The sequence below is a fragment of the Macrosteles quadrilineatus genome, unplaced genomic scaffold (assembly GCF_028750875.1).
Source record: "Macrosteles quadrilineatus isolate MER2022 unplaced genomic scaffold, UCM_ALF_1.0 Scaffold_9__3_contigs__length_116548681, whole genome shotgun sequence".
NCBI classification, from domain to species: Eukaryota; Metazoa; Arthropoda; class Insecta; order Hemiptera; family Cicadellidae; genus Macrosteles; species Macrosteles quadrilineatus.
In genome coordinates, this window is record NW_026542602.1 from 8,987,637 (window position 1) to 9,013,792 (window position 26,156).

A 26,156-nucleotide genomic window follows, 5' to 3' on the forward strand; every position below is an offset into this window, starting at 1 on the left:
ATTCAAGAATGTAAAAAAGTGGTTTTGGAACTAAATGAGGAAAAACCCAAAATAATAAAGTTTGGACGACATCCCATCAATAGAGGCACCAATTTCAATATAGCCAACTACTTAATTGAACCAGTAGAAAGCTTTAAATACTTAGGAGTTACTGTAAATAGCTTTAACATAGAAGATACAGAAATATTAAGTAAATTAGCAAATGCCAATAAATGTTTAGGTGCATGTATGAAGCTCCTGTCATCAAAACTCCTATCATCTGATACAAAAATAAGAATATATAAAACCATTATTCAACCAGTATTATTGTATGGAAGCGAGACCTGGGTCATATCCAAGAGAAATGAAGGACGCTTGATTGTTTTTGAAAATAAGGTCCTAAGAAAAATATTCGGCCCAGTAAACGAAGAAGGAGAATGGCGGATTAGAAAAAACAGAGAGCTACGAGCGTTATACCAGGACCCTGATATAATAGCTTTGATAAAGGCAAAAAGATTAGGTTGGCTAGGTCATGTATTGCGAAGGGAAGAAGGAACAAGACTGAAGGAAGTATGTTCTGCTGTACCAACTGGAAAGCGTCCACTGGGTAGACCAAAAATGAGATGGTATGACCAAGTTAAGAGAGATGTGAGTCAGTGTGGAGGGACAGTGGAGATGGCAGCGGACAGAGAAGCGTGGAAGAGGCTGATCTACGAGGCGAAGAATCGACTGCGATTTGTAGCGCCCCAGCAGTAAGTAAGTAAGTGTTATTTATTTTACTACAACATTTCATATTTATCAACATGATTTAGTAATGTCTCAACCTACCTGACAGGAAACATAGCCATTTCTCCTATGTGGTAAGTTGTCGTTGACAAGACGATGTAGGCAAACATGAAGCCGAAGGTGATTCCAACAGCCAGCGTGAGGACAAACGTCCGTCCAACCATTGGTCTATTGCTAGCTAAAACACCACCAACGATTAATTGTTTAAACCCTTTGGAAAACAGTACTGTGCAAGTTTTTAGACTGCTCTTTTACCAAAGATATAGGCCTAAGCCTAGACCATGCTATGGCTGAAGACTGATAAATTTCATTCTACAATCATAAAAAAATACATTAGAACATCAGTTGGTCACCAGATAGCAAGTCGTGTGCTTGCAACATATTTTAATTTTTGCTTTAACTTAACTCATGTTTAGTACACAACATAATGTTTTTTTTCTTTTAACTTGCCTAATTAAATTTTGTACACAATAAAATTAAGTCATAAATGTTTATTTTATTTTTTATTATTTGTAAATTGATTACTACGGACAGTAAATTGTTTTACACTAATCGTGATGGAAAGTATTTGCAATAATTATCCAAATAACAATGTAACCATCTACAGCACAATGGTATTAGCAACTGCTGTAGATGGTAAACAGAATATTTAGTCAATTAGAGATACCACTTACAAAAAATTAGGCACAATGTCTTATTGTCGGGACCACGTAAGTTTGCAGTTGGTGGCAGCCAATCACAAGACGAGGCTAGTGCGACGTTGCCACATCACCCATTGACAACACTAATAAAAATATACAAAGCTATATTTTCAAATCAGCTGGTATTGTTAGATTTGGCAACACCACACCGTTCTCATTGGTTCATTGAAAACCATATGGTAAATAGGCTCCTCCCTCAACTGCAAATTTATGTGGTCCTGACAATAGGTACAAATCATTATAAGTATTATAATGTTGGGAAAACCAGTGAAGATTTGTCATGTATGATTGTTAAACTTTAATCCTATTTGTGTTCAATTCTGGTACCTACAATAGAATCCAACACATGTCACCCTGGAGCAACTGCAAGAAGAAACAGGATTTGAGGCAGGCTCTTCATAATGGGAAACCCAGTTTTGTAATGGCATGTAGAGAGTGTAATACTTATTGTGATGTTTCATATTTATACCAAGAGGCAATAATAGAAGAAAAGTCCTTTCAGAAAATAATTTTACTAAGAGAATTTGACTGTTTAGGCAGAATATAAATTTTATATCATGAAAATAACTAATGTCGTCACAGAAAACATACTACTATAACCCAGAATGCCAAACGCATGGTAAAATGCATTAAGTGTTTTGAGAGAGCTTTGCCTGTCAATTTGTAGGCAGCGCCACCAGCGTTGCTATGCTGAGTGCATGGCAACGCTGGTGGCGCTGCCTACAAATTGACAGGCAAAGCTCTCTCAAAACACTTAATGCTTTTTACCATGCGGTTGGCATTCTGGGTTATATGTTTTCTGTGCTAATGTTTAGATCTATTATTTTGTGTGTACATTGCCACGGGCAGGACAAGCAAACTGCATCTGTGTAATTAATAGGCCTATCTTTAAGCGTTTTGGTGTTTTTGTGTTACCTGTAAAATGTGTGTAACTTATTTTGACGACAACTCAAATGGATCTTTTTTGTAGCCTGACGAGTTATAAAACCGCCGAAACATATGTAGCAAGTTTTAAACAACACATTTTTGGCCGCAATCCAGTATTCCAACCAAACAACACAAAACAGCGTGCTTCAAATTAAGTTGGCAACACTTGAAGATACTAGAACTACGATTAGCTGATGCAATGTTTCTCATTTCATTCAATGCTTGGATTAACCTAACCTAAAAAGTTATGTTTAGTGTTTGAAAGTTGATGTTAAGGATTGTCCGACAAAGTATATTCAACCATTATTTGTCAAATGTTTAGAGGCGAAGTGTGTAGTTTTGGCAAGATCTGGCAGAGAGTATTGCTAATTAATAGCCTATTTGTTTTAGGTATTAACATAATTTGATGGAAAGTATGTTCTAATATTGTGGTTAATAGTGTTGGAAAATTCATCCCCTTCAATTACATGTAAATATTGTTGTTTAAATATAAAACAAATATCTGTTTAAAAATTCTATGTATTTTTTCTTGATAATTCTAAAATATCAGGCATAAGCTATAAAAGTTCTTTTAAGCTACTACCAACACATCTAGGTTTACCGGCGATAATAGAATTTTTAAATATTTTCTAATATTATGTTTTCATGACTAGGGCTAGGGCATGACTCTTTTGGACCTTTTCTCAAGTTCGCCTCATTCAGAAAATGAGTGAGGGTTATAAAGACACTTTTTGCCCGTCTGATGAACTATTTATCGTTAGGTTCCAACATTATTTAACAAAATAATTAAGAAAACAAAAATACTTTTTATTTTAAATAAAGAAAAAAAATACTTGGAGGTTTGGTAGTTGGAGGATAATAATTTCTAAATACTACCTCTAACTTTTTTTCAATTTTGCTAATGAAAATGAGCAGCTGTGATTCAATAAGGACGCGTTGCAGAAAGTCAACAGTCCCGGAAGGTCAAATAATTTATACCTGTGCCACTAGGTCAAAAACTACAATGTTTGCAGTGTCTGTAGATCAAAAATCCCAGTAAGTCAAATAGTACAGTCCGGGCTAAAAACGTAGTCTATGTTAAAGCAATTGACTTATTGGGAATTTGACCTAATGCAACAGCAGTTTAAATAAAACGAAATAAGATAAAATATAAGTTCAGTTTCGCTGAGTCAACAGTGCCGGAAGGTCAAAAGTATAATCTGTTAAAAACAACGATAGTCCTCTCGACGCATGACTTCAATAATTTCGTGTTTTGGTGTACTTAAAGTTGTGCTAAGATTTTGAAAATTGGCACAGAGCTTCTTGGTTAGTCCTACTCAATGACTATTTTGTTGGAACTTTAAACTATTTACCGATCTAATTAATAAAAATTGATATGTATGGTGAAATAGTTTTAAATCGTGATTTCTAGCATGAAAAAGTTAGCATGCGAGATTTTTTTTTGTTTTTGGGTTAAGGAGGTTTCGTCTGTGGCAAAGTTGTAGCCAAAAGTGTGATGCGTAAAATATATTTTTTTGAATTTTTTACAATCAGTGGTTCAATAGATAACTTGGGTTGAAGAGGACGGCAAATTTAACATTTCACAACGCATGGAAAGAACTACATCGTACGATGCGACTGCTGGTGGACTTTTAATTTACAGTTCTAAGAACAAGAAAAAGATGAATATACAGATCACCAGTACATTCATATTATTTATAAAACATCTTTCTGTATTACCAGCTTACATTTTTCACTTATAAGAATACATCATAAACAGGGTGTTAAAAATAAGCGGGGAGATACTTTACCTAGTCATTCCTTGGGTCAAAATAAACAGAAAATGAAGGATAACATTTTTTCCAAAATCGTTTCGTTAACCAGATATCCGCCATTTTGTATTTTTTACATACAAATATTTATCTTTACACTTTTCCAACCGATGTTTATGAAACTTGGTATGTATCCAACTTGGTATGTAGGTAGGAGAGACCCATGTTATAAAAAAAGTTTCATCTCGATTCACCCTAAAATTTCAAAATTTAACACTTAACTACAATATAATATACTTTACTACACCACAATATTTACGTATCACCATAAATCTTTAATAAAATAAAACGTTCACATTTTTAAAATCCAAAGTAAATCTATATAATCATATAATCAATATAAAAAAGTGCACAAGTACTTACTAGTGTCCAATAACAATTTGATGGATTTAACCAAAACCTTTTCTATTTAACTTATTTTCAGCTGTTAAATTTCAAACGATACGTTTTAGCTACATCATTAACATTATTATCATCATCATCGTTTGAGTTTGGGTTTGCGGCAATGTATTTTTATAATTAAAACCTTTAATTTGATACCTACCAAACTTGACCTCTGTTGCTATTAATTGACTGTATGGACTATTAATTAACAGCTGTGTCTAAGGATTACGTCGGCCTTAGTCACTAACAGGACAACAAGATCGCTCCACTCATCACACACTCAACTCCATTCATACTTGGCTTAAAATGCATACATTTGTATGGTCGCCATTTCAAAAACAGGTAAAATAGTATTAAAATTATATACGAATTTTGTCTTAGTCTTTGTGGTCCATCCCCCTTAAGGGATTAAACAGTGATAATAGCTTAAGACAGTAGATATTTATGGCTATTATATTATTGATATACCAAGTCTCACTACTTTATCTATATTGTTAAAAAAATATAGCCAATCCAGGACTTTTCAACCATACTGTATAACGCCAACACGAAATTTTTCCGTTGAACTCCTCCGAATTTCTTAGGTGATTTTGACCATTCATGTCTCATTAGAAAGAGCGTGTCACGTACATTTGCAAACCAACCTTACATTTTTAAATCCCTTGGGCTCAGCCCCAGCGGCTCATGTTATGAACCCATGTTATGCCTATGAAGAGCATATTGATTTATTTATATTAGGATCAGCCCAGTTAATTGCTGTTATGCAATTCAAGGAAATAATGTAGGTTACATTATTAACATGTTACTGATTTGTTTCAAATACTATATTTACTATTTCTATTTGGGTTTGCAGGATAATTTAATCCATTTTACCAAACAATAAAATTAATGGACAAAGTACTATATTTCATGAGCTATCATTGAAAGGACCGATTGAAGTCCTCATCAACCAAAATAATGCCTACTAAAGCAATTAAAATTGAGACGAACATGTAATGCACGAAATCAGGTGGTTCTTAAGTATGTGAAAAAATGTATCGCTATTCAAAAACAGACGGAAAACTTGTAACCATATTCTTGACAACGGGTGTAACCATGTAACATGGCTACATTATCAATGACAAACGTGGACAACCTTATACGAGTGTGAGTACGTCCGAAAACAGAGTAAGTCCGAAAACAACTCTAAAAAACAATAAGCAATAAATTGCAAGAACCGTTGCTTATATCATTGGGTACGGTATACACGTATCCACTGACGTGTATACTCAATGCTTATATCGAACTGTTATATGTACATCGTGAGTTGTTCCATTAGTTGTTTCATTTAGTTGTGTGTCCATTAGTATAGTAGTTTAGTTGACTCTTTTAAAGTCGGCGGAAATTGTGACTACTATTACCCTTGAAATAATGTTTGTGAAGTACTTTGCAATCCTATCAATGCTTATAGAATCATACGATTACAATTTTCTGGTTAGAATATGTCGCATAGAGTGGTGACTAATGTATCTTTTTGGTTTGCTTGTAAAACAGGATCAACAGAGATTTTCCATCGACTTAAACAATACGATACTCCCAAATTGTTCATTGCAATAACAAAATGTCACACAGTTTGATGAATATTTGTGTGTAAACCACATACAGTACACCTTTATTCTATCTATTTTACCTTTTATTTTTCCAAGACTTTATAGAAAATCACGCATTACGTGATCAGTGAAGAAAAGGCTGTATCCCATGTGTTTTATAGGTAAAGAAGACAAGGGCGCTCCTAGACATATATTTTGGGGGGGGGGTCACCGGGGGCCTGGGGGGTATGGAATACCCCCCAAAAAGGAGGGGGTCTTGGGGTTCCCCCCAGGAAAAATATATAAATAAATAAATATAGGCTATACAGGGTGATCAACTCAAGGAGGCCACCATTGGGATATCGGAAACGGTAAAAATTAGAGAAAACTTAAAATGGAAGACATTCCTTTATTTTTGTGGAAGTTTTAAAATATGATTTTAGTCGTTTGAAATTCAGCCACCATTTTCCAAAATGGCGGCCAAATTTGAAATTTCTTATCGAACACCCTATATTTTATCATGTTTTCGGACATAATAGGCAATTTTAAAACCTTTTTATCCTTGACATTTTTTCGATGAACCCACTCGTTTAGGAGTTACAGCCTATGGAAAAATGACTTCCGGTGTACATATTAAATCATGTAGCTCCTAAACAAGTAAGTTTAAAGCAAAAATACGAGGAGTAAAAAAGTCTTACAATTGCATCCACATTCCAAAAAGACCATAAAATTAATTAAAAATATAAATTATATTATTTAAAAAAATGGCGGCAAACTTGAAAAGTGGAAAACTTTTTATTTTATAGTCTTTAAGGAATGAAGATGCAATTCTAAGACTAATTTACTTTTTGCAATTTTGCTCTAAACTTACTCGTTTAGGAGCTACATGATGTAAAATGTACACCGGAAGTCATTTTTCCATAGGCTGTACTCCTAAACGAGTGGGTTTATCGAAAATTGTCAAGGCTAAAAAAGTTTTTAAATTGCATATTCTATCCGAAAACATGATAAAAAAACTAAAATCATATTTTTAACTGCCACAAAAAATAAAGGAATGTCCCCCATTTAATGTTTTCTCTAATTCTTACCGTTTCCGACTTCCCAATGGTGGCCTCCTTGAGTTGATCACCCTGTATATATGAATTTGAACGGATGGTGTTTTTGGCCTCTAGGGACCTCAAAACGAAAAATTAAATCGGTCCCGGGTCCAGGTGTTACCATAAGTACTACGGTAATAGCTTATTCCCTATATGGGAAATTCGCCAAAAACCTAATAGTTATATAGAACAATATTACATTCAACCAGCTGTTAGTTAAAACAAATTATATGGGACTAAAACAAATCGATGATTACAAAGATTCCTTTAAAAAATAATTTGAACATCCTACTATTTTTCTATGCAAATTTAAATAATCTGCCATCCTCATACCTAGGAATTGAATGTATCAATGGTCAGCATTACACATAGTATAAATAAGTCAACTCTAAATATGTCTTTAAATTTGTTTCCAAATGCTGAATTTGTGTCACAAATGCTGAATGTTTACAGCTGTTATGCTAAGCAAATTATATTGTACTAAAAGCTGGCTTAGAAGATTAGCGTTGGCTGCTAGACTTTAAAAAAATTAAAACTTAATTTCTAAAAACTGGGGCTCTTAATTATAATTATGGCTTTGACATTCCCTAGTTCTCAAAATTATCTTTCTTTCAACACAAAAATAATGAAAATCCGTCGACTGGTTGATTCAGAATGTGAAAAAACCATATTTAAGTTTTAATAATATATACAGGGTGTCCCGGAACTCTCTACCAATATTTTAGGGCATTGCTCCTGGGTAAGAAACATACCTAAATATCATATTTAAATTGTCCGGAAGTCCTTAGTTACTCACACAGCCGCCATTTTGTTTTTTTTTAGTTATTAATTTTTTTCTAAGTAATGGTTAAACATACGAAATGGAAACTTTGCACAAACATTAATGACAACTAGACAAAGCAACAAAAAAATTATGAAGATTTTTCAAATTCATAAAACAAAATGGCGACCAATTAAAAATTTTGTTTCTTAAATAGCTCAAAAACCGTTGATTTTATAAAAATTTTAAATGGCCGCCATTTTGTTTTATGAATTTCAAAAATCCTCATAATTTTTTTGCAGCTTTGTCTAGTTGTCATTAATGTTTGTGCAAAGTTTCCATTTCGTATGTTTAACCATTCTTTCGAAAAAAATTAATAACTGGAAAAAACAAAATGGCGGCTGTGTGAGTAACTAAGGACTTCCGGACAATTTAAATATGATATTTAGGCATGTTTCTTACCCAGAAGCAATGCCCTAAAATATTGGTAGAGAGTTCCGGGACACCCTGTATATGATAGTTTGGACAGGTTTCAACCCTTCCGAGGCGTAATACATTTACACAGTTTATGTGTAGACTACATTATAACTTATAAAATAGTTCTAAAATTAAATGGATCTCCTTTTACAAACGTATAATAACCAGAAATTTTCAGATTGTCCTTGCGTGTATTTTATGCCACAAATTTTGACGAAAGGCTTTTCATTACATAAACTATACCTATTTACAGTGTTGACCAAACAGTTGGCAAGAAGCATTAATAGATAAGCTATGTACCAAATATGATAATTTTAGCTCTATTCTAATTATGACAAAACACGAAGTAACTAAAAGCAAGTTTTGTTGGTGTAGTAAGCGTTGCAGGAGGTCTACTTTACACTGAATCGACGTTCACTTTTATTGCTTTTGATCTTCCGGCACTGTTGACTCAGCGAAACTGAACTTGTATTTTACCGTATTTCGTTATATTAAAACTGCTGTTGCATTAGGTCAAATTCCCAATAAGTCAATTGCTTTAACATTGACCACGTTTTTAGCTCGGACTGTACTATTTGACTTACTGGGATTTTTGATCTACAGACACTGCAAACATTGTAGTTTTTGACCTAGCGGCACAGGTATAAATTATTTGATCTTCCGGGACTGTTGACTTTCAGCAACATTCCCATTCAATAATAAGCAGAGATTCAAACATTATGTCTATTACGATTGTGTAAGAATGCAAAAATAACCTACAACCGATGAAATCAATCAATACATAATTTCGATAAATGTGATTGCTTACTATTGAAGTTTATAACTGAGTTTAGAACAGCTGACTTTTACTTCTTAGGGCCTGACTATAAAGAGGCCTTTTACTCCTTACAGTGTTTCCCAACCAGTGTGCCGCGGAACACTGTTATACTGGAATGCCTCTGTAGGTGTGCAGCGAAATAATTTTGAGTAGTTAAAAAGTTTTGATCTCGTAATAGTCATGTTTAAGTGTTGTGCAGTTGCACGTTCACGGCAGCGTGTTCTTTTGTGTTGCATTACTTGTTAGTATTGGATGCCAAGCCCCAACTTCCACTCCCCACCATCCCTACATTCAGCTTCTTTCACTAATAGTTCGAATCTCACCCGGTAGAATTCAATAGCGCAATTTCTGCCTTCTGATAGTTCACTAACTATCCACTAGTAAGAGCTAGTCTGACAAAATATTGTCACATTGACTCAACTCTTTCTAACCTAATTTGGAAAAGTCTGTACGTATGTTTGAGAAAATCAAAATATAAAATGTATTTTTTATTCCTTGATATTTCCTTATTGGACTGGGTGAGAAATCCTTAAAAGTCTGCAGTGTTTACCACTGATGAAGAAAGTGAGCTGATCAACTTTAAAAGTGATCGGGGTTTAAAGCTACAGTACACTATACTCCGCGCCAAAGCTGGTGGCGGCTGAGGGATTAGGACAGCCAGGTCGGTGAGCAGGTCCGACCTATGTAGTCCTACCTGGCCGTCCTAATCCCTCAGCCGCCACCAGCTTTGGCGCGGAGTATAATTTAGTGTAAGATTTATGTATCGTGGGTCAAAACTAAACAAAACTAAAGTGAGTATTGATATTTAATCTTTTTTGGATTCCATTACCAAGGGAGTAGTATCCATTTATTTCAATGAAGACCTTGATAGCAATATTGTCCTTTTCTACTTTGTATATTTGTGAAGCTGCATTCTCATCAATGAACGCATTAAATACCAAAAACCGTTCTCAACTAAAGACTTTGGGAGACGATATGAGGGTCTGCTTGTCAACCACTCGTCCAAGAAAGAAAATTTTAATGAACAAACGCAAAGCAAAAGTTTTTCACTAGATCTAAAACCAGGTATTATTAAATATTTCTCACAAATTATTGGTAAATTTCATACAATATTTTGGTTGATTTCAATGTTTAATTATTTAAAACTTCCCATTAAATAAACACTAATACTGTACATGTTATATAACAAATGTGATTTTTTTTTATTATTTACTTTGGTAAACCCACTTTTATATATATTTACTAGCAAATAACATGTTTTACAGAGTAAGATGTAATTGGAAAAAAAAACAAGTTACCTATTAAGTGTAATTTTAACCAACAATATTTTTGTAGACAAGATTGCCGTGACTAAAAACGTGTTCTAGTTAGTGTGCCCTGAATAGAAAAAAGGTTGGGAAATGCTGCTAGGGAGTAAAGAAGCTGCTTTATGCCTGGAACACATGTAATAAAACGTTTTTGCTGCAGTATGACAAATATCAACTTTACTATCACAATAAAAATTAACGAACTTACTACTTAGTCTTTACTAAACATTATTATTTATTTGTTTCAATCAGCTATGTGGTAGTGACTGTATAAAAGGTTTGATGAAATTTAAGTTAAAAAATGTATGATCTGCAACTCTATTAAATTATTGATCCTGTTGACCACGTTATCACTAAACTTTACAAAACTGCAGAACTTTCACTATTCACCACAAACTACAAATGGGAATACCTAGTTAGTGGGAATGCAAAAAGATAAGGAAAGAGTAAAAAGCAATTAACCTACTAAGTAATTGTGGGGATATGGGATAAGCCTGAAGTGTAGCAAACTATAACAAACATGTTAAGTAAAGATAATCAGTTTCAAATAACTATCATTTACATATAGGCCTAACTTAAGGGAGAATGCTAGTCAAAAATACTAAACAATTTAACATCAAATAATCATTTACTGCAATGTGGAAACATACAAATTACTCTTACCTACCTGACAGACAAGCAATTTGTAGCCTACTGAGTATACATGAGTTTAAACGAGTAGTTTTCAAATGAAAGTGGTAATATGGACGAAGGACGGTCAGTAAAAATAATTTGTGGCCTAATTTTACCTTTGTTGAATGTTTGCACGGGTAAAAAACTGTAAAGGAAATGGTCAATTTGGAATATGCTGTTTCACACCAATACAGCACATTCTTGTTTTGTGAGTTTCAACACTAACACTGATATAGTTTTAGTAATTTATTTGTTTTTATTTAAAATTTTATATTAATTTATTTTATTCTTATATAAACAAATAAGCTACGCAAAGCCTGTTAAGTAACACCTTTGAATTATGTTACTGACATAAATAAAGTCATGTGGTTGGGGGGGGGGGGGGAGTAAAACTCAAAATGACAAGAACCCTCCTCCCTCTCCAAGATTCCATTTTGCAGAACATCTTGGGTTATAATCATATATTGAGATTTAAAAGGTTAAGATGTACAATTCAAGGACAAAAAATATATTTTTATGTAAATGGAATTTGAACGATATAAAAACAAGACTACTTGTGTACTTAAACACTAAAGGACCCGTCCTACTCCGCAGCGTTGAAATAAATATCATATTCGCAAAATAATCAAAATTGTGATTTTTGAATGATTAATACAGTAACTTGAACTTAACTGATTAAAACGATCAATAGCTAAAATTAAAGCCTATAATTTACTGATTATTGTGAGTCTAAAAAAAATAAAATAAGACAACTGGAGCTATTTATTTTTAATCATAGAAAAATCTTATAAAAATAATTTTTATGTTGGTTATTTACAGTACCTTGTGTTTTCTTGAACCTTGTCCAATTTGAATGAATAATAGCTTAAATGAAAGCCCTCATTTCACTGAAGGTTCTGAGACCAAAATATATAGGATAATATAATTATAATTGGTGAAATACATCTTAAATTAAAGTAAGAAATAAAAAATAAAAAAAATAAAATTTATGTTTTTTCGTCGAGTAATACAGGAGATAAATCTATGCCGATGTTTGGTGTGAAATCTGTGTGTGCATACATTCAATTTGAGACCTCTATTATTAAAATCGGTCAGGTAGAAAAGAGCCAAACAAATTCGGGAATGAAAAACCAAATTTAACTCCCATAAGAAATACATGGGGAGCAAATTTTGTTTACGTATAAGCCGAGTGATAGTGTAGATAAATATATGCCGATTTTGATGTGAAATATGTGCATGCATGCCTTCAATTTGAGACCTCAATCATGAAAATTCATTGGGTAGAAGAGCCAAACGATCTCGGAAAAGAAAAACCAATTTTTTTAAATATATTAGATTACAATTAAAGACATCACCATACAATCTATAATTTTGTAATCTTACGAGTTTCCTTATAATTTGACTAGGCCAATATGACTCCCTATTTATGCATATCAAGCTCAACAATTTTGATGCAACGATAAAGCGGATCTTTGAACTATGCAGAAATTATCTCAGTCAAAAACTCATATTTGACAATTAACACGATCTACGAAATAAGCCGGGACAACCTGTTAGAAAAAATACACTTTTAAGCCAGTGAAATATATATTGGCTACTTACTGAGCATTATGATGACTAGAGATTGTTTCGGGATAAAAACAGAGTTACTTCATCGTTGTTCTCTTGGCTCCCTGCAACAAAACAAACTTTTAAAAAAACGATCAGCAGATCAACAATGATATTTATTATAGTCTATACAAGTAGTATTATACTCTATATAAAATATTTTTCCTACAGTCACCCGACAAAGTTGGCTTCCTTGTACTGTTTATAGTACAGAAAGCTGCTAATTGCTGCATATTTATACTTTGCCGTACGGTTTATACTTTGCCGTACGGTTTATACTTTGCCGCACATCAGGATTCCAACGAAACAACACAAAACAGCGTGGTTCCATTATGCACGTAATCCGTGTACGCTTGGAAATAGGTTGGCAACACTTAAAGATAATTATACTATGAGCAGCTGATTGACTATTATAACTACGATTTAACCTGTCATTTTGTGTTTATAGTTTCGGTATTTCTGAACTTTCTGGACTTTTCTTTTAAACGTTTTTAAAACCTTCCTACGATCTTAATAAACAAGAAAATACCTTTTAAGCATTTTTTTTAGGCGCGGAAACCACTTCAAATTACAAAAACATACGGAACTGTATTCTCAAAACGCGGAGCACATTTCTTGCCGAGGAAAAATAGCGGAGTGATATGGACCGCGGGTACTACTTTCTCTAGGGCACCATTTGTGTTGCCAGCTGAACCTAAAAACGTGTTGCATAGTGTTTGAAAGACTAATTATTTATATGCTTTATAGTGACTGTAGGAAAAATATAATGTGTAACACGAGTGAAAAAGGCCTTTGCTGCACTCGAGATCATTCCACACTCGCCTGCGGCTCGTGCGTAAACATTGCAGCAAAGTGCCACTTTCACCACTAGTTACACAAATAACTATAGTAATCAATGTGCATGTAAACATATAGAGTAGTGTTTCTTGTTTTGTTAAACTCGTAAAATGTTTATTTATACATTTATCTGTTATTTAGCATTAATTTTACTCCTGTTAAAATAACAATTTTTTATTTGTATAGCTGCTATATTTATTTATAAGTATTTAAGATTGTATTAATTATACCTGTATCAATTTTGTAATGGTATTTCCGTTGGAATGGAAATAAAATAAAACAATTTCAAATAAGACATGTACTTGGAGAAAATGATTAGAAAGAGGATAGGACAATGTTGTACTCCTTATTCTTAAACAAAAACAGTCATACTATCAATCGAACAAGAAGTTGATGAGATGCATTTTCAACACTTATTCAAATAGAAACAACAACAAAATTTAATCTAATGGCAACCAAATCATGGCTGAACAAATCATTAATTCTTACTTCTTTTCTTCAATGGCTTAGTCAACCCAATACAGTATACATAATTCATAACAATGATCAATCAAATGCACTAGAATTAGGGAACTGTTATACAACAGCACCGAAAATGTAAATACAAATAAGGACATGCTAAGTTGTAATAACAAATAATTAGAAAATAAAGTCATATAAACTAGGAATAATAAACTTGACATAATATTGAAATATTTGGAATTGAAGAACGATATCTTACTCACATAATCTTTCTGTATTTTACATTTTGTTTCCTTGTTCTATTAGATTTGCATTAAAAAATTGTCTTTGACCAATTTAAACAGCTTGTGTGAAATTGTCACATTTAATATCAAATTGAGAGTTTTATTGAAACTAGTGTACCTGTTGCTCGAATTCGGGCAATGTTAAGTATTACAGGCGTTATTTTAAAACGAATAACAGTCATAATTTCTGATGACTATTCGACTCAATGATTATGAAAATACTCAAGATGTACATAACAGATCGATATAATCAACATTTAATGTAAATAGTGTTTTCTACTAATAGCCTTACTCATACCCGCAATAGGTTTTCAGACAGGTGTCCAAAAGCCTAACAGCTTGACTCCCTTCCCCATACCGCCCTGAGCGGTAGGGATCATTGGAATTCGCTCTAACCTTTCCTCTCCCCATTCATGGGCAAGTTTTCATTCCTTATCTAAAGTTTTTGTTTGTTTCTTTCTTTTAAATTGTAACGCCTGTATGTATCCCTGGTTTTCCTTAGCTACTTTTCTAAACGTTTCAATTGCTTCCTTGTAACTCATCATGTTTTATTTTCACATCTCTTGACCTATCTTATCCAAGCCAAGACTTATTCCTCCTGTTCTCTCCTATTTGTCTCCTGAAGTGAACAATTTATACGTGACTCGTGGTTTTTATTTTTTCACATCTACACACTTCCTCTTCCACCCAGTCTCTTTCTGATGTTAGGTATATATACGAACGTTTATTTTTAAAACGTTAACATAAAACACTCTGCTCCCAACGCATTTGCCACTCATCTAATATCTCCTCTCTTCTGTTTCCGATGTAGTCATACCCGCCTCCTTGTCTTCCAAAATCAACAGCTTATGCAGCAATTATCCAACAGTCCTAAATTGAATGTGAAATCTTCAGGCGGCTGTTGGAGAGCACACTTAAACCCAACACAGAAGGGTGCTTGCTGTATTCGGCTATCAATGACAGTAGTATTATTTGTATTTCGTTCTTGTCTACCAGTTAAAATTTGGACATGGTGATCGGTAGCACCACCGCTCCAAATCAATTATGACAAAAATATGCCTAGCGTATTAAATATGTGATGTGGAGAGGGAAAAGGGACCTCTTGTTGGGGATGCAAAATTTTCAGTACGGCCATTATATAAGTAATAAAGGTAGAAAATATAGAATTTCGGGGTTGTATCGATTGTTTAACCTCATTTAACATAGCACATGACAGTATCGGTTAAAATATCGAATTGATGATGCAAAAGGTTGAAATAAATCATTTTGTTAGCCTCTGCACAGTCTGAGAAAAGGTACCTCATGTTGCTCAATGTTATTTTGCCATAACGACAAGAGGTCCCATTTCTAATATTCACCTTTTAAACAGATTTTAGTCCAAAAATAAATTGTCTGCATTCTAATAGAAATTGAGAGAACTTACATCAAAGTTCAGTTCACGGAGAACAAAATATCTCACAAATTGTGTGGTCCCGACAAGAGGTACCTTTTCTTATCTTATAAAGAAATAACATAGGGCCGACAAGAGGTCCCTTTTCTGAAATGCAATTTTTAAGACATGCTTCAATAAAAAAGTTATTTAAATGAAAACTACCGTGAGTTAAGAACAAAATTTGTATTGCTTCCAAAGAGGACATTATAAGCTTTCTTTTGTTACCAAAATCATTTCTTAAATACAAAAAACACCGTTTTAATGCGTATTTGAAATTTTCAAAACAGTTTTTCTCAAAATAACCCTTTTCCATAACAAAACTTCAAAATCCTTTAACTTTAACAAAAAAAATCATACATGCAAGGGACTTGCAACAATCGTTTCGGAACTTAGCCTAATAAGGAATTCAAATATATATAAAACTCAAAATCCAAAATTCCCGACAAGAGGTCCCTATTTCCTTTCCACATCACATCCCTATATAGATGTTTGGGGATTTAATTGCACATGTGTTTAGTACTATTGTATTAACTTCAATATAATGTATTTAGATGTTTCATCCCTTCTTTTGTAGAAAAGATTTTGTTGTTTTGTATAAGCTACATTTTGATTTAGTTTGGAGTTGAATTTCCCCCACAGTCCATGTATGTTACTAAGATTTTATTTATTGTATAAAATTCTACCACCGTTGTTACTTTGCAAAATGATGGCTGTCATAATAAATAAATTTCAGGTCAGTTAAGATTTGGATATGATACTGACTTTGTAAATTCAGGAAAAATGTCTGTTTATGGCATTCAATTGTGTTATGAGAGTGTTATAGGTTTTGTAATATTTAAATTATGTGTTACAATCTGATTGAGATATTCCATTTAATTTGTAAATTCAGGAAAAATGTCTGTTTATGGCACTGAATAGTGTTTCGAGAGTGTTATATATTTTTGTAATATGCAAAATGATGTGTTAATAAAATCTGATATATTCCATTTGAACATATTACCTGGAAAAAGCCGAATCTTCAAAATCAGTTCACCAAACCAATGTCACAAGTACACAACGCAATCCTACAATGAGATTAACATGTCTGACATCTGATTGGAGAAGTAGTGACATTTTGAGATAAGCCGTCACTGAACACTTGTACTGACTGGTAATACCTCTCATTGTTTTCTAAACAATCGGGACTTTCCGCCTCACATGAATAAAACACACTTGAAAGACGTTTCTTAACAAAATCTGACAGAGCAAACTATTTCCAAGCAAAGTCAGGATTAACTTGCAATAACTCACTATGAAACAGAATAAGTTAGCAGAAAAGCAACAGCATACATGAAAGAAGAAAGAAAGAAAGAAAGAAAGAAAAAGCGCTTTATTTCCAAAATACCCAGTGCACAATAATTCGTCCCACGCAGGGGACGTGCCTACGCGCTACAGCAATGACCTTTCGGTCGTCTGCCGGGTTGGCACGTCTAAAACTAAATCAAAACAATTATTGGATTCCTTTAAAATAAAATTATAAATCTTTCCTTAAACTAACAATTATGGCCATTATTTTAAAGTTAAGAAATATAATACAATCCAACCAGTTTCTCTAGTTATATCGGTTTTTTTTTTTTTTTTTTTTTTTTTTTTAGAAGTTTGGAAGAGTATGATATTTAAATTTTTTATGATATTTTTTCCTCAATTGTTAAATTCTTGTATTAAAATCCACCTGTATTGCCAGGCGTTTTTTAAATAATTTACTAACGCTCGCCAATCCCTGCCATTTAAAAAACTAATATAATCCCATTCAGAAAGGACTCTATTGTGTAAAAATGTTAATCTAAGATTACTTAAAATTGGACAAATAGCGATGAAATGAAATGTGGTTTCAATTTCACCCATATTACAAAGAGAACAGAACTTATTTCCCGTTGACCAAGGTTTACCATTCAAATAGAGCAGCTCTGCCCTAGCCTTAATTATCCAGGAAACGAAGCTGACATCGGCGTTATCAGTAAGGTAGCTTCTATCGCCAAGTTCAAGGCCAAGGTCGAGGCTGATCAGCTGACTGTGGTGAATGGACGTGCGTGCGCGCCCTATACACTCTCCTATCCATACGTCACTCAGCTTTTCCACCACCGTCAGACATCTCGATTTTACCGCCTCTGATCCAAAATCTACATCAACCCCTACCTTCTCACCTAGCATCTTCCACTGTCTGCACCAATCTAAGTTATGGTTTATAATTTGTTTGGCTAGAATCAAAGGAAGTCTATTATCGGGGAAATGTAGTACTTTTAATAGGTAATTTAAATTCGTAATCATATTATAAAAAAACAATTTTTTAAATCCACTTTCTAAATAAATCACATAGTTTGGCGTGTTATAAGGCAATCGGAAGAGTCTCTTTAAAAACAATTTTTGAACGGATTCTAGGAATTCAGATTCGAAGCAACCCCATACCTGAGCCCCATAACTAACAATTGATTTTATGACGGAATTAAAACACATAATTTTAGATGATAAAGGCACAGATTTATTATTGATTAAGTTATTCCACACCGAGTTAATTGCTAATTTTGCTTGCCTCGCTTTATCTTTAAAATGTGATTGCCAAGATAACGTCGCTGTGAATAACACTCCGAGGTATTTATAGCTGTTTACTACTTCTACACGTTTCCCATTGAACCACCATTTATCTGACGAGGCCAATCTACCCCCATTTCTGAAAACAATTATTTTTGATTTTTCAAGATTAACTCTCAAATTCCATGTTTCACAGTAAGTTTCTAAATTTCTTATCATAAGTTGTAAGCAGGTGGACGTAGGCGCTAACAACACAACGTCGTCGGCATATAAAAGAATGTTTATCCTAGTCCCTCCAAAATTACAGCCGCCACCAAGTGCCTCAGGGAGATCATTAATAAATAAAGTGAACATTAAAGGACTCGCAGAACATCCTTGCCTAAGACCTGTCGAAGTTTCAAAATTTGCTGTCACACTGTCTCCACACCACACACCCGCTCTAGTACCATCATAATAGTTCTTAAAAATATTTAAAAATTTTGTTGAAACACCTAGACAGGATAACTTAAATAGTAGCGACTTCCTATCAATAGTATCGAATGCTGCCGAGAAGTCAACAAAGAAAGCATATAGCTTACCTCCGGTCCTTGCCAGCCTTAGGCGCACAATCGCATTTAGGTTAAAGATATTGTCGATGGTTGAATAACCTCTCCTAAATCCCGCCTGAAACTCACTTATTAACTGCCTATCACTAGCCCAATTACTTAACCTTGAATCTAAAATGTTTATAAAAATCTTAGCTACACAGTTGATAAAGGACAACCCTCTATAATTTTTGACGTCATTAATGTTGCCTTTTTTATGTAAAGGAAAAATAATAGACTCCTTGAAAGTTTGTGGGACATTGCCACTCTCAAAAATACTATTATAAATATAAATAAGACTATTAAGTAATGCATCCGGTGCGTTTTTAAAAAACTCATATGGCACCCTGTCAATGCCAGGTGCTTTGCCATTTTTTACCCTTAACAACACAGCTTTTAATTCATCTAGTGAAATATTTGCATCGAGGTATTCGTCACAAACTACTGGCTGTGCATACGAAACAGTAGATACTAACAAGGGTGGATTTAATAAACTCTTAAAATGCTTCGTCCAATCCTGTATCGCAATTTTACCAATTTGGTTTGGAATTTTACATTTGAAAGAATTTATTGCACTCCAAAACTGCTTACTGTTCGTTACTTGAGACACATTATCTATAATTTGATTGTAGTAAGATTTTTTCTTTTTTTTACAAAGTGCTTTAAATAATTTGATCACCTCCAAGTATTTTACTTTATCTAAATCTAAATTAGTTTTCCGAAACTTATTCAAGAGTTTGAATGAGCGCCTACGAGCTGACTGACACTCCTTATCGAACCAAGCCTTTTTACTGATAAGACATTTGTTCTTGGGTACAACTTGTTTAGTTCGCGCTGATTCAGTGATGCAGCCTATAATTGAATCGACATTCCTTTGTGCGTCGTCTCCTAATTGCACACTTAATAGTTTCTCGCCAATTACTTTACAATACCTCTCCTTATCATTATCTACCCACTTTAATCTAGGAAGCAAAAATATCTTATTACTCTCCTCCCTGTCCTCAATCTCATCCTCGGCTCTAGGAGCTGTTATCTCTAAACTAAGGTCAACAGGAAGGTGGTCAGATCCTACAAAACTTAACACATTTAAATCTTTGACAGCATGCAAACAATTGATTGACACTCCCACCAAATCTATGACAGAGCTTCCCATATGACCCACGAAAGTAAACTCCCCATTTTTATCTCCGTAAGTCCTCCCATTTAATACTATTAGACCCAAATTATCCATTAATTCTAGTACTTTACGACCTTTCTGATTTGTTATTAAGTCCTTTGAATACCTCTCAAAATTAACATTCTTTATTGCCTCCGGGATTACTTCATTAGGCAGGCTTTGTTCTCTTCCAATTCTCCCGTTTAAATCCCCTAACAATATTAAGTTTTTAAAATCATTATTGTACAAAAAAGTTGTGAGTTTCTCAAATTCACTATCCCAGTTCCCAAAATTTAGATAAACTGGGAGAAGCCTGATACAACCATCATCAATACTGTTACTATCTTTAATCTTAAAAAACTTATAGTTTTCGATTTCCAACACTTCAATTTTACTTAGTAGCTTAGATTTTAAATTAACTAAACAGAGCGACCCCCCACTGCCTCTTCCAAAATGGGACGACCTTACTGCAAAATTAAAATGTACAATAAATCCTGCAAAGCTATTTACAATTAAATCTTTATCCTTTTCTAAAATAAATGTTTCTAGTAAAATTACAATATCATAATTATTAAGTAAACTAACAAAATGGCCATCACTAATCTTGTCCTTTAGGCCGCAAACATTATAAACTAAAATTTTCAGTTCTATACTCATGCTGTTTATCCGGTCCTCTCCATGTTGTCGTGTCCGGGGATTGGCGATGATCTCCTAGCCGTTGTGGACGTCCTCGTTGTTGATGGAGTCGTTCTCCGTCCTCTGGCCTCCCCTCGCCGCTGCCTCTGCGTACGACCCTGGATCCGAAGCTGCAGCCTGGGGTGTCGGCGGTCGGTCTCCGCCCGGTCCTTTCTGTTTGAGTTCATCCAGGAATTCACTAAAGTCTCTTTTTAGCATAGTAGAAAGAACCTGACCACCGTCATCTTGACCAGCTCTTAGTCTGCCTTCTTCCCACGTAAACCTCGTCTTTCCTATTGTGAGATGGTCAAAAACTAACGGCTTCTATTACTGTTATTCTGTTCATTGTTTATTATTGTTAATGCCTAGCACAAAACACTAACATTCACTGTTGTAGCTGTCAAACTTTATCTTTGTAAATTGGCGTGTTGCCGTTGGTAAATAAATAAATAAATAAATGTCCGTCCAAACAAAATTGAGCAGTTTAATAAAATACCAAGGACAACAGTGTACCAAAAGCATCTAGATAAGGGTAAAAATGTGCAGGACAATTTATTGTCTTAAAATTTTAATCTACGCCATTTTGACTTTTTCAGCGTTAAACGTTGTTTTGAATACACAATACGTCTTGGGAGAAAGAAACTCATACAGTTTTCAAGTGATCTTATATCTACATTTAGGCTACCTATCTAACCTAACCCTAACCTACCAAATATTTTCCTCCTGCACTTGTACCTTCCCTTCCAAAACATAGGTAGTGTACATAGCCAAAACACTTTGATTAGGAAAATTACATTTTCCTACAGTTAGCCTAGCTGACAAAGCGTGTTCTTGCACTGATTATAACATGCAAAGTAGCTGATTCCTGCATTTACTTACTTTCTCACACTCATTTTACTTTTCCACACACTGGTAGGCCTACGGTACTTCAACCAAAAATACAAAATAGTGTGCATGTATATAATACATGCAGTGTTTACTTGTCTTTGGAACTTTTAACTCTTTGGACTTTTAAACCTGTTAAGTGTTATCAATTTTTTAAACCCTCAATAATTTAAATGAAGACGTCACCTAGGTGCGTATTTAAACCAAAATATGAGTGAGGGATGAGTGTAGTATGAAGTGAGCGCTGTCTAGCTTTCTTGTTACTGACTAAGATCAGCTGTTAACATGAACTTTACAAACAAAAACAAAAATGACATTCAGATCCATACAGATCTGCAACAATTACAGAATAATCAGTTCTTATTTAGGCATGTGGGGAAGATTTGTCAGGTTTTATGTAGATTTGTGACTGTACGGTATAAGGCCTAAGTGTTTTACATTTTTGAAATTGTTATTTCGTCGAGTTTCACTAACAAAATTAGGTACTTTCCTGTTTAAGGGAACATTCATAATTATCGATTATTTTTTTCTCGATCTATCGATATTAACAAATTGAAACATATCAGCTGACAACTACGATAAATAAATATTGTTCAGAATCAACAAACAATAATTTTAAAAAATATTGAAATGAAACTGTTCTAAACTAACCTAACAAAACTAACCAAACTTTATGTAAAATTAGAAACTCCGTTTAAAATTCTCCACTTGTCTTTTCTGTTACAAACGGAATTTTTAAACGATACAGCAAGTTTGGTTGGTTATGTTAGGTTAGCTTAGAACAGTTTCATATCGTGTGATTCATGTGTATTCATGTATTCATGTGACGATGGACTGCATAGTTCTAATTATTAGTTTAGTTAGTATCGACTCAATCTATCCAGCAACTGCTGGTCAAAGATGAAGAAAAGAAGTATGAAGTAAGTATGAAGTATCTAGACTATAATTTAGCCTAACGATCGGTTGTCAATTTGTAATGTATCGTAAAGGAAAACAAAATATCAATATATAAAAAAAAAATCATCGATAATAATGAATGTTCCCTTTAACAGGAAAGTACCCATAATTATTTTAATTAAGTTAATTGTGCCAAAACAGTATGGAGCTAACATAAACTAACAATTCGGTTCATTATAACATAAACTTTAACTGCACTGTTTTTTGAACTGTGATTTTTATTCAATGTAAAATTCTGAAAACCATACTCCCACAATCTATCATTAAGTTTAAACAAATTCCAACAATTTGTTATAGGTAACTGTAGTTCCAGGCAAAACCCACCAACAAAACTAAAAGCTGTTTCCACTCCAAAAACCATACTCCCCTTCAAGTGCTAGTCACCGCGAAGTTTAAAATTTGGACTCCCCCAAACCTCCACCATCCAAATTAAGTTAACTAAATTAAACTTCAATTTGTTAACTTATTTGTTATTTAATTTTAAGGCCACTCAGGAATCTTTCCGACAAAAACTTATTGCATTTTTGGATTCAGCAAGCAAAAAACTTTAAGAAGACATCTCGAAATTTAATTTTTTAGAGTTCGAAGTATACGGAGTATACAAATTTTACTACGCGCCGAGATAACAATGAACTGATTAAGTTAGGCAAAGTTTATTAGTGAAGTTATTTGTAGCCTATCTTAACAGGTAGGAAAGAGAGCTACGGTACGCTTGCTTCGCTAAACTAAGTTTAGTCTAATATAGGTTAACACAAGTAACTTAGCATACCTATCATTAATCCTACTGTAGTTAGTTATAGAATCAAAATCAACCAACAGGCCTAACATTGAGTTAGTTTATTGCTAAAATCAATCATTATGGAAAAATCAATTTAAAGGGTGGAGTCATATAGCCTTAATCTGTTGATGTTGCTTACCTTAAGTTACAGGATTAACACTAATACCGAAACCCCGGTCTGACAGGCCCACGGGAATTTTCACAAACGCATTATGGCAACACTGTTTACTTGGGAGATTCCATTCCCCCAATACCTTCCCCCCTTTTCCTCCCCTATCTATCTATATATATAATTCTGTAAGACCAAATTTTTACCAGAAAATTGTGGACGTTTGGTTTGGTCGCAGAAAAGTGGGAGGGGTCTTAAATTAAAGGTCTTGACCCCAGGGACTCGGGAAAAATATCAGAATTCCTATAAAGTTACCAGAAAACGAGATATAACGTAAAATATCCACCATAAGAAATGCATGGGGACTGAAAAACGTCTGCATTCTTTCAGCTGTTACTTATTTATTAGCAATGTTTACATTTATTCCAAAGGTAAATGTTGGTAAATAATGTTTTAAAATGATTGTTTTCCGTTTTTATGAGTGAAGTAACTAGACAGGGTAGGGGAAGACCTGCAACACGTGGAAGAGTGTCCAGGAATTAAACAGACTTAAGAAATACAAAAGAGAATGTCATGTAGGGCCTAACAGTGAAAGAAATCCAGAAGCTGTTTTACAACCTGTCTTTAGAAGAACGCTGGAAAATAAGTTGAGTGTTGTTTCTCACAATCTAGGTCCTCTTAAAGCACTTGCATGCTTTGTGGCGCATTTCACCTCGCAGAGGAGGCCACAAATGGACATTTCAACGCATGTTGCCACAATGGACATGCCACAACCACAAGTAAATGACGAACTAAAAGAACTGTTTTTACATGATTCGAATTTCATAAAAAACACAAGGCAATACAACAGTGCAATGGCTTTTGCGTCGCTTTCCGCTACACAAAAAGAGATTCCGGGAAATGGGCCTTACTGTTTCAGGGAAAATTCAGGGACAAATTCATAGATATATTTCTGACTTACTACCGCGAAATGGGGAGTTGCCTTCATAATAATTAATAATAACTAGTGTACATTTTTACCTTTTTGGCCTTGGTTCTCAAAATGGAAACTATAACAGAATTCGTAAGATTACAAAACAAATCTTCAATTTCAAACTAAAAAAGATGTGCAATGTTTGGCTGTATGATTTCAGCTCTGATTCGTCGTTCTCCGGGCTCAGGCCAAACCGTGTTCACGTTTACATTTGTTAATATCTTGTGTTATTGATTTAATCATTATTTTAGGCTACAATTGTATTTCACTGACACATCAGAAGCAACTAATATACGACTCCAACAGAAGTAAAACCAAGTAGCCTATATAAAACAAGAAACACTGTTAATTTTAAGTAACATAAAATTTATAATTTTAAAAACATATTTAGAATATTTGTCTTTTTATATATGTTTTTTTTTATAGTAGTCTAAATTAGGGGCTATGGCCCCTACAGGCCACTAGTCTATTGATATACTGTTTGTTCATTTCGCATGGGTGCCGTGACCTTGACAGGATGTCTGTTCATAACATGCCCGTCTCAGACGCCCAGCGTTAGTGTATTTTAAAGCGGGGTCTCACAGGCCTAGGGTTTCGGTTTGTGTGTGTCCAAGCGGGGTCCATTATTTTTCAAATGGGGACTCATAGACCGGGGGTTTCGGTATTAGTGTTAAAATGTAGGCTCAAACTAAGCATAGGTTAAAAACTAAAATACTTCTTTTTACTTTTAACTGAAATGAAGACCATAAAAAGGTAAGTTAGGTAGGCCTATTCTAAGCCAAGTGTGAATAAAGATGAGTAGGCTACCGGTAGGCCTACTTTATAATATTGTAACTTGTTACTTCGTTGTAATACTGGCTAAGGCCGACATGTTCCTTAGACAGGACTTAAAACTTAACACTTTTGCTGGGGACACATAAAATGGTAGCCCGGTGCAGCGCAGCGTCGAGCGAGCCCCCATTTGGCTTTCAAATATTTCAGTCTGACCAATAGCAAATGACGTGCGGTGATGTTCTGCGTTACAAAAAGAGTCGACGTAGTTTGCTGAAAAACACAGATAGCAGCTCTGTCTGGAACTAAATAGCCGGTCCCATTGTACCGTATGCCAATTGGAGGGAGAAAGACGGGACAATAAGTTAACTTCTAAGCTTGCCAGAATGATATTTTAAGTTACAGGGAAATTTACTAACAACCTACACCACAATAAGGCACCCATAGAGCTAATCGCAGACATAAATATTTTTATTTAGGCCTAATTTAATAAACATTTGTATATTAGACATAGCCTAGGGCCTATTAGGCTACTGTACAGGAGCCTAATGTTTAATGGTTGAAGAAACAGTTTGAATTTAAATTTTTAAATACCCGTTCTTTCCTGTGTGATGCTGCCCAGAAAATGAATGGAATGTCGTCAATGTCGCCACTCACGGGTGAGCATTCAAGGTGGCGGAAAAAGAAACTACAATTCACCGGTAAATGGCCCGCAGCGAACGTGTTAATTAAAGCCCATAGACCTACAGCTAATAACAACTAAGGAACCTACAGTTTAGTGGAATCCGAAC

The 26,156-nt window shown here is 34.2% G+C and overlaps 1 protein-coding gene across 2 annotated transcripts in view; it reads right to left on the reverse strand.

Annotated features, from left to right (window-relative positions):
• The window catches only part of LOC129002039 (glycoprotein-N-acetylgalactosamine 3-beta-galactosyltransferase 1-like), a 43,891-nt gene that overhangs the window by 14,258 nt on the left and 3,477 nt on the right, over window positions 1-26,156 (reverse strand). The window contains exons 1-3 of one of the 2 annotated variants that reach the window (XM_054429547.1): window positions 16,910-17,170; window positions 12,889-12,959; window positions 808-943 (exon numbers count right to left, since the gene is read on the reverse strand). In XM_054429547.1, the coding sequence (XP_054285522.1) occupies window positions 808-943; window positions 12,889-12,895 (143 nt within the window). In that variant the 5' untranslated portion in view covers window positions 12,896-12,959; window positions 16,910-17,170. Of the gene's footprint in view, window positions 1-807; window positions 944-12,888; window positions 12,960-16,909; window positions 17,171-26,156 lie in introns of those variants that run through there. The other variant, XM_054429546.1, reaches the window with a different exon arrangement.